At 50.0% G+C, this 9647-nt stretch overlaps 1 protein-coding gene across 3 annotated transcripts in view; it reads left to right on the top strand.

Moving 5' to 3' along the window:
- Stn1 (STN1, CST complex subunit) overlaps positions 1-9647 on the top strand; it is a 39434-nt gene that overhangs the window by 26423 nt on the left and 3364 nt on the right. For all 3 annotated transcript variants that reach the window (XM_013348133.2, XM_013348132.2, XM_013348131.2), the window contains 3 exons: positions 1459-1630; positions 5148-5270; positions 7792-7864. In XM_013348133.2, coding sequence (XP_013203587.1) covers positions 1459-1630; positions 5148-5270; positions 7792-7864 — 368 coding nt within the window. The remainder of the gene's footprint in view (positions 1-1458; positions 1631-5147; positions 5271-7791; positions 7865-9647) is intronic.

Genomic DNA, 9647 nt, shown 5'->3' with positions numbered 1-9647 from the left:
AGAACTGTATTGTTTTCAACCAGAACAGATCTTGTTCCTGCATAGTAGATTAAACAGACAAAGCCTGGGAGGAATATGAATATACAGGCATTGGCTAAACTATGAGATGAGATAAAGAAAATCCCTTCTCAGTGGCCTCCCAGCACCTTCAGCTGGGAGGACAGAATGATGAGGTGTCTTTCTTAGGGTTACTTTTCTGTGATGAAACACCATGAGGAAAGTAGTTGGGGAGGAAAGGGTTTATTTAGCTTACACTTCCACATCACTGTTCCTCATCAGAGGAGTCAGGACAGGAACTCCAGAAAGAGGGCAGGAACCTGAAGGCAGGGGCTGATGCAGAGGCCGTGGAGGAGTGCTGCTTACTGGCTTGCTCTCCGTAGCTTGCTCGTTCTCCTTTCTTATAGAACCCAGGACCACCATCCCAGGAGTGGCCCCACCCACAGTGAGCGGGCCTTCCTCCATTAGCCACTAATTAAGAAAATACTCGACAGGCTCGTCTGCAGCACACTCTTCTGAGGCATTTTCCCAACTGAGGTCTTCTCCTTAAATGACTACAGCTTGTGTCAAGTTGACGTAAAACTAGCCAGCTCAGGAAGATACTTTTTGTTGGGTTGGGGGCAGAGGCGCTAGAGAAACAGCTCAGAGGGTAAATTGCGTGTTCCCCAAGTGTGAGGACTTGAGCTCAGATGTCAGCCCTTTATTAAAATCTGGGCAGAGACAGGAGGATCACTGGGACTTGCTGCCCGTTTCTTTACCTCTAAATTCGATGAGATCTGGTCTCACGGGACTGATGTGGAGAGCGATAAAACGGGGCACCCGGTGTCGCCCTCTGACCTCTGCGTGCACACAACACACCGCGCACACATGCACCCTCACGCACACATATCCATCACACACATTCTTCTTTTGCCATGCTAGAGAATGAACCAGGACCAAACTCACGCTAGGCAAGTGCTCTACCTCTAAGCTGCACCCCCCGCCCTCTCTTTAGTTTTTTAAACATATAAATATATTACTTATACAATAAGCCGTGCTTTCAAGCAATCCAAACAGTAGATGTTTATCGCACAGAAAGTGGAAGCTGTCTCCAAGCACCCCTACCCAGAGGTCACGAGTGTTCCTAGGTTGCCATGGTTCCCTTATGTGCCTTTTATTCTGTGCATCCACAGCATGAACATCACTTAGACACTTAGTGGGATTTCTTCTCCCTCTCACAAAAACGGTCGCCCCTCCATGCTCTTCTTGGCCTGTTTTTATAATGTGTCATGAATGTCTGTCAATGCATACAGTTCCATCTTAGCTTTCCCTTTTTGTAAACAAACAACCCCCCAAAACAACAACAGCGGAAAACAAGCACCAGTGTAGAATGGCGTCTCCTAGATTCTGGTTTTATGCACACCGAAAGGAACCTGAGGTGACGATGGTTTCTACAAGGCATTTTAAATTTTACCCCTGCAGCAAGACAGGCACTTTGGATCTCGCCGGCCTCACATCTTTGTTGAGTGAGAAAATCAAAGAATTCCTCCAGGAGAAGAAAGTGCAAACCTTCTACCAGCAGGACTTGGAAATGGTGGAGTCCTTGCAGTCCCTGGCCAGCCAGCCTGTGGTTCACAGCACCTGCTCGGACAAAGTAAGTGCGGCGTACTCATGAGGGCCTCGGTCCCCACGCCTGCAGCTGAAGGGTGAGGGCATGTGTGACTGTTGGAAGACACGCGGGGTGGGCTTCCAAAGCAGATGTCACGGTTCTAGCGTGTGCCTTCCTATTCTAGAAAGGTCACTGAGCACTAGGAATTCGAAATGTGGCTGGGCCTGCCCTCGTCTGCTCTTCACTTAATCACGTTGCTCTTATGTCTGAGCAGAGAATAATAGCAGACTTAGGTCACGGCACCTTGTTGCCAGTGCTCGCTGAGATGGGCATTTAATCTCTGAGCAAGTAAATGAGGGTAAAGAAGTAAGAGGAGAGAATCATCCTCCCTCCAAGATGACGATTGGCCAGCAAGATGGTACCTGAACCACGGTTTTTAATGGCTTCGTCTTTTCCATGAAAAGGTCAATCTGTCTGTTGTAGGAATTCAGATAAAGGCCAAGGTGTATTCATGTTTATAACTGAAAAGTTCAAAGAATTTTCCTGTTGCTCTTGGTGACGCCTCCATCCAGTCTTGTGTTCCTTGTATTCCAGACTGGTTTGTTGTTCGGTTTTCTATGTTATATGAAATCAAGACTTACTAGGAATTGCAGGTTTAGGCTTTTCCTTGCCCTGCTGTTCTTGGGTTTGACGCTGTTGGGTGTGACTCACGTATTTACTTTTAACTGCATAATCTCAGCTCAAGGACCATCTCCCGGCCTCCTCATCCTCTCTGACTGCCACGTGCCCCTCTCTGTCTTCCCAGAGCTGTATTTGAATATTTATTTATTTATTATGCATACAATATTCTGTCTGTGTGTATGCCTGCAGGCCAGAAGAGGGCACCAGACCTCATTACAGATGGTTATGAGCCACCATGTGGTTGCTGGGAATTGAACTCAGGACCTTTGGAAGAGCAGGCAATGCTCTTAACCACTGAGCCATCTCTCCAGCCCCCCAGAGCTGTATTTGAATGTCACTTGTGCTTCAGTGTTCTGACCCCATTGTGTGTGGTGTCACTGGCACTCATCCTCCCTGCCCTCCACCAGTTACATTGTGTCTGTGATGTCACTGGCCCATAGTGTTTGTCCCCATTTGTCTACCAGAACATAAGGCCTGTGGGAGTAGAGGTCGTCTGTCTTATTCTTTGCCCTTTCCATGACCTCCAACAGGACTGGAGAGGGCAGACTCTAGTCAAGGAATGATGGTTATTTTAAATCCAGATGGTCCCAGAAAGCGACAAGTGTGTTTCCCTCCCACCTCTCTCCCGCCCTGTTCCTGGTCTCCAGGACAAGCACCGTCTTAGTCTCCTGAGCATGTCCCTGGCCTTGTGATGAGCTTATATTGACAGTGGTAATTGCATCCCTTCTTTTTTTACCCAAATGGGAACGCACTTTGGTTTTCTTCAGGAGACTGAGGTTTTCAGTGAGCAATGCATCTTTCTGTGCTTTCCTGGTAGGACATAGACTTTGCCACCATCTAAAAGCTATCATTACCTGTGCCCAAGTATGAGTTCACACACGTACTCTCTATTCTGCCACTGTCCTGACATTTTCCAGGCTTCTCCCATCACCAGCCAGGATGCTCTGGGTGTCCTGACTTATTCTGCATGCTGCTGGTGGAACAGGTACCACCCCAGCTCCTTCCTGACCCTTGCTTCTCGGATTTGTTTACACAACTAATTACCTGTTCCTGGCAACAGTCTGTGCCCAGTGACCCAGGGACTCATACACAGACATGAGGGGTAGTGTTTCAGGAAGCGCTCAGGTGGAGAAGGTCAAGGCTGGGAGCTTTGTTCTTGGCCAGGGTTGCCACTGCTCACCAGCTGTCCTCCCTCCATTGGCTGGCTTTCCATTGTATCATTTGGAAGACCCTCCTAGGGCTTCTGATGGCTCTCAGTGTGTTTGCCAGTACCTCCCTCCAGCCCTGTCTTCTCTCCCCTTTTCCTTTTAAAACGTCTTTCAAATTGTGTGTGTGTGTGTGTGTGTGTGTGTGTGTGTGTGTGCGCACATGCGTGCACTTGTGCACATGCCACAGTGAGAGTGTAGAGACCTGAGGACAACCTGTAAGACTCCATTCTATCCTTCTGCCCTCTGGGGCCCAAGGACCAAGCTTCTATTGTGAGACTCGGCAGCAGGTGCTTTCACTTGGAGGCAAGCGCCTTTCCCGGCTCAGCATCTCATAGGCCCTCCGTTTTCTTTTGAGACATGTTCTTGTTCTGTGATCTAGGCTGACCTGGAACTTGCTGTATAACTCAGGCTAGCCTCAAGTTCATGGTCCTTCTCTATGAGCCTCTTGTGTTCCAGGACTTCACATGGGTGCCCCCATCCCATGCCCTCTATGAGGAAACATTAATAAGTAGTGAAGGCCACCCACCTTCATGTGGAGCCACATGGCTGCAGTGAACTAGAACGACCTGAGGACTCCCCCGGTCAGAATGTTTTATGGGGGAATTCTGGTGTAGCATCTTTTTGAAGAAGCTTAGAGAAGACAGTTGTACCTGTCCAGTGCTGTTTAGAAAGAAACGAATCCGGTGCTGTATTTGTTTTTCTTTGCAAACGATTTCTTTCATCAATAATGAATCAGTCGGTCAGATTGCACTGCTTGGGAGGTCAGTGTCACTCAGCTGAATTCCATCTAATAGCACCCTGGAAGACTGCAGATGCTCGCAGTGGCGCAGAAACCCGAGAGCCTTGGGCACTCCATTATCACTCTCGAAAGCTCAATTCCCTTTCTTTCTCTTTCTTTCTTCTGATGTATTTTTTTTCTAACATTACCCTTCTTAGCAAATCCAGACACATGATAAGCAGATCTTGCAAAGCCATTGTGTCTCCGACAGCTGGATGGATGCAGAGTTTGGGAGCGCAGACTATATATATTTCAGGAAGCCGCCCAGTTCCTGCAGGGCCTGAGCCCCATCTCACTGCTTCAGTCTGTGAGCAATTTTGGTTTCCTGAATCATGCCTGTCTGTCATTGTTCTTTTGAAAATGACAAGCAAAACACAGACCTCAGTCCAGGAAGCTGCTGGTGTTTCAGAGGAAACCTCCCACCCCCACCCCAGGCCCTGCTCTCAGGACTGTGGTCTTTAAGCACATCCTGAGGTCACGTGAGGCAAGTGTCTTGGAAAGGATGTTTCCCATATTGTTTGCAGTGACTGAAGCTGAGTCTGCTCCTCTCTGTCAGAGCTGCGACTGCCTTTGCTCTCCCAGGCCCGTGAGCCCTCTCCCCCCTCACCTAGCTTTCCAGAGGAGGGAGCTGGTGCCCGTGGGGAAGATTGCCCAGCAGTGTGAAGACAAAGCTGTGACTAAATCAAAGCCAAAGCACACAACAGTTCTCAAGTGAGCCCCTCCAGAACAGACTTCCGGCTGTGCCTAAACCCTGGCCTGCTCAGCTGAGACAGGCCTCGAGTGTGCTGACTCAGCACAAGACAAGCCTGTTGGGTGAATTCATAAACCAGTCAATCTGGGGAGTTAGTCGTAGGTGATGAAAGATGAAACTTACTTCTCTTTCTTCCCTGTGCAGGTGGAATCAAAGACCAGCACCACTTCCGGTACAGTCCACAGTGTGTTTAAGAATGCTCTACAGCTGCTGGGGGACAAGGGATTCGTGTTCCAGAGAGATGGCGGCTCTCAGAAGCCCTACTACGTAAGAGACTTGCAGCCCATGTCCCCTCTGTAGCTAGCATTACGAACACTTGTGTCTAAAATAATCTTCAGGAGGCGTGTAAGTCAGAAGCACAGGTTAGCTCTTACCTTCTCACAATCTAACTCTTCTCAGCACTGGTTTTGTGAAACAGGCTTGCTCTGTAGCCCAGGCTGGCCCAGGTTGGCCCAGGCTGGCCTTGAACTCATAGCCTTCTACCTCTACCTCTCCAGTGCTGAGATAGTAGGCATGTGCCACTGTACCTGATCCATGCAGCCTCTTGAAGCCTAATATCCTTCTAAGTTATAAGTATGTTCCTATGGCTTTTTTTTTTTTTAAATAGCAGTCTTCTTCCAAGTCAGAAGTCCTCATCACTGGACCAGATGGGAGTCAGGGACCGTTCTGCGCAATGTAGATTGTTGCCAGCATCCCTGGCCTCACCCAACTGAGCGCCACAGCGTCTCCCATGTTGAGACAAAGGCATTACAACTCTTCCACTGCTGGAAATAACACTCTGTGCTTTGGGACCCATGCTCCATCCCCATCACCTTTGCACGTCAGGACCTGTGAATCGGCCTCACTCTTCCTGGCTGTATGAGTATTTACCAGAACTTTCTAGTCATTGTTTTGTGTCACACACTACGGTGTGGTATGATTTTTTGTTGTCACAAATAGTGCTGCCCGCTCTATCTACTTAGCCATCTCTGTGGATTCGTGTTAGTATTTCCAAGACCTCCTCAGGTAGGAGAGTTTTGGGAGTAAAGAACATGTAGTCAAGCTTTCGGGTGGCCCTAGCAGTCAGCCCCCTGCAGGCCTTGCCCCCTCCCCACAGAATACTGGCATGGTCGCTGTTGGCCTCATTCTTTTCAAGTAAAAGTCTGCCTCTTGCCGGGCGGTGGTGGCGCACGCCTTTAATCCCAGCACTCGGGAGGCAGAGGCAGGCGGATCTCTGTGAGTTCGAGGCCAGCCTGGTCTACAAGAGCTAGTTCCAGGACAGGCACCAAAGCTACAGAGAAACCCTGTCTCGAAAAACTAAAAAAAAAAAAAAAAGTCTGCCTCTTGCTGCCTATATCTATATTGGAGGCATAAGCGGAGACGAGGCCTCCTGGAGCTACCTGTATCCCCGGCAGAGGTGGCTGAAGGGGACCGTGAATCTCCTGGAGACAGGCTGGTGGTGGCCTCACGGCTTTCAGACTCACCAGTGGGTTCTTCAGTGGGGCATTTCCTCTTTGGAGAGGTAACTTGTGGGAGAGACAGTCCTGTATAACACCAGTGCTGTCCACCTGTCCAGGGATGGGAGGGCACAGTAGGACATGGCAGCCATTGTCAAGCCAAGCAGGGCCACTCAGCTGGAGTCCTCTTGGACACTTGTTCCTCCCTGCTCTCTGGGTTGGCCTCTCCATGGGTCTGTAGGCTTAACCCTCCCTGTGAAGCAGCGACAGCCACTGCAGCCAGCTGCCCAGGGCGAGGTGTGGCAGGGCCGGGCCGTTCCTCCTCTGACTCACCGTGAGCTGGAAGGGGTAGTCAGACAAGAATACATGCCATGCCCCCTTCTGTGGCTGACCCCTCCCCTTCCACTTACGCCTGATTTGTGGGTTTCCTTTCTCCTGAGGCCCTGCTGGACATAGTTATCATAGCAATGGCAACCCTTCTGTTTGCATTAAGTTAAAAGTCATCGAGTGCCCTGCTCTGGAAGTCAGGTCTCAGGCGTTTGTGGGCTGTCGCTACCACACAGTTCTTCAGTGATTACAGGCATAAACTCTTCCTTCTTCCTCTCCCCCTTTATATGCTTTCTTTCCTTCCTTTCCCTCCCCTCTCTCTTTCCCCTTTCCCTCTTTGTCTTGTCCTTTCCCTCCACTTCTCTCTGTCTTCTCCCTCTCTCCCCCTCTTTTCCTTTGTCTCATCCTCCCTCTCTTTCCTTTCTTCCCTTCTGTCTTCCTCTTTCCTCCCCTGGCTCTGCTGTTACTGTGTTTATTGCTGGACCTGAGCGAGTAACCTGCTGCTTGTTGAAAAGGAAGCATGCCTGTGTCTTGCCTGTGAGGGCGGAGGGTATTCCAGTAGGTAAACTAGGTTCTCTACCTTGCTAGCTTTCCCATGCCCAATTCTTCTTTAAGTCTTCCTTGTTCTTAGAAGAAGAGAAACTAAAGAAATACAAGACAGGCGTTGGGGGTGGAGAGGAAGGAGTGGGAGGATGAAGGCAGAGGCTTGGAGCACTTGTGCACCTTCAGACATTCTACATGAAAAGAGAAATGTTGTGAGTGGTTTCAAGTGTGGAACAAGAAAGCCACCCCTTCAAGGCACAGAGCATCAGTTTTCTTTTACCTTCTGGCCCCGGTGAACCGGCTCCTGGGAGTGAACCAGATTCTTAGGGACAGAGCTGAATGGCCCAAGTCCAACATCCGAGTCACCTCTGGGGAAGGGCAGGTGATTGCCATGGGGTCTGCAGAACCGCCCCACGTGCTGGTTTGAATTCCGAGGGACACACTGCTATGTTCTCAAACCACATTTTCTCTCTGGACTCTAGGTAACCAGCAAAGACAAAGACCTGCACCAAAGGATCTACCAGATCGTTAAGGAAGAGTGCCAGAAACCAAATCGTAAGTGGGCCGAGGCCCAGGTGATGATGAGATGCATCCAGGGTTCCCTCCCCAGAAGAGGACAGGGTCAGGATGTTCCCATTCCTGACTCAGGGAGGAGACAGCCAGGGTTCCTCTTCTTTAACACACGCTCTACCCGAATAGTTCCTTGGACTTTGGTTGGATGGAGAAGTCAGCATTGGAGCTCCCTCCGTTAAACACCCCTGGGGCTCCTGGTCCTGTAGAGGACAAGCTGGAGGCTGTTAGTTGAGGCCCCCCAGGGATTTCCGACACACTGAAGTGCGCGGCCATGCTCAGCTCTGAGGTGTGCTCCTTCCTAGTCCCATCTTCAGTTGCATTGTTTGGTACCCGGGCTTATCACTGCCTTTGAAAGTAAACGTGACATTTCCCCTCATTTCAAATATCAAGGCCTTCTAGTGTAAGGTGGACTGGTTCTAGACAGCCTGGCTCATGAATAATGAAATTCAGTCGTCTTGGAAACTGATGAGTTGTAATTGAACCGGGTTGGAAAGTGGTCTGCTTTTGTGGGGTAAGGTCAGCCTCTAGTGGCCGGACACTCACACTGCAGCTACTCTGACAGCACAGGTTCCATTTCATGCTAGTTACCAAGAAAACGTAGGTCTTCCCTTCAAGTCTGTATGCCCTAGTCAGTCTTCAAGGTGACCTTTCAGAGCCTACCCTGCAAACACGTGCCAATAACAAATACTTCTGTCAACAGGATCCTGAAGCAGGAAGGGCTGTTAGCCCCAGGTCGCCTGTCACCCCCTTTCAGGCCCAGACAGACAGGTTGAGTCACCAGGTAGAATGAGTGGGTCAGATCATCCGCCCTGCTATTTAGGACCCAGTGACATCAGAACCCAATGTGGTGTGACAACTGGTCTTTAAAAAACAAACAAACAGGAAAAGGGGGTCTGGAGAGAAGTCTCAGCTTGTAAGAACACTGGCTGCTCTTCCAGAGGTCTCAGATTCAATTCCCAGCACCCACATGGCACCTCACAACTGTGTAACTCCAGTTCCAGGGGATCTGATGCACTCACAGAGACATGCATACAGGCAAAACATCAGTGCACTTAAAATGTAAATATTTAAAACAACAACAAAAAAAAACTCAACACAACCTCTTAACACAACCTCTTATTTTAGTAAATGAATGTTGTTTGGTTTATTCAGAATAATAATAAAAGCGCCTTAAGCAGGCCTGATAATATGGACCTGTAACCCCAGCACTGAGAAGGCTGAGGCAGGAGGATAAGTGTTTGAGGTCAGCTAGGGATAACAGTGAGACACACATTCTCCTTTCCCTCTCCTTCTTCTTCTTTCCTCCCCCCAGTGTGAGAGTGTGTGTGTGTGTGTGTGTGTGTGTGTGTGTGTGTGTATGTGTGCATGCATGCATGTGTGTTTGCATGGAAGCCAAAGAAAGACTTTAGGTGCCCCCACTCTCCCCCCCCCACAGTGCTGGATTACGGTCCCCTGTCCCCCCACCCCCAGTGCTGGATTACGGTCCCCTGTCCCCCCACCCCCAGTGCTGGGTTACGGTCTCCTGCCCCCATTCCCTCTCTCCCCATACACACAGTTCTGGGTTACGGTCTCCTGTCCCCATCCCCACTCTCCCCGCCCCCACAGTGCTGGATTACGGTCTCCTGTCCGTCCCCCCTCCACACACACACAGTGCTGGGTTATGGTCCCCTGCCCCCCTCCCCCCCCAGTGCTGGGTTACAGTCTCCTGCCCCCATTCCCTCTCTCCCCATACACACAGTGCTGGATTACGGTCCCCTGTCCCCCC

This window comes from Microtus ochrogaster, chromosome 8 (genome assembly GCF_000317375.1).
Source record: "Microtus ochrogaster isolate Prairie Vole_2 chromosome 8, MicOch1.0, whole genome shotgun sequence".
NCBI classification, from domain to species: domain Eukaryota; kingdom Metazoa; phylum Chordata; class Mammalia; order Rodentia; family Cricetidae; genus Microtus; species Microtus ochrogaster.
This window is presented reverse-complemented; position numbering and strand designations above follow the sequence as displayed.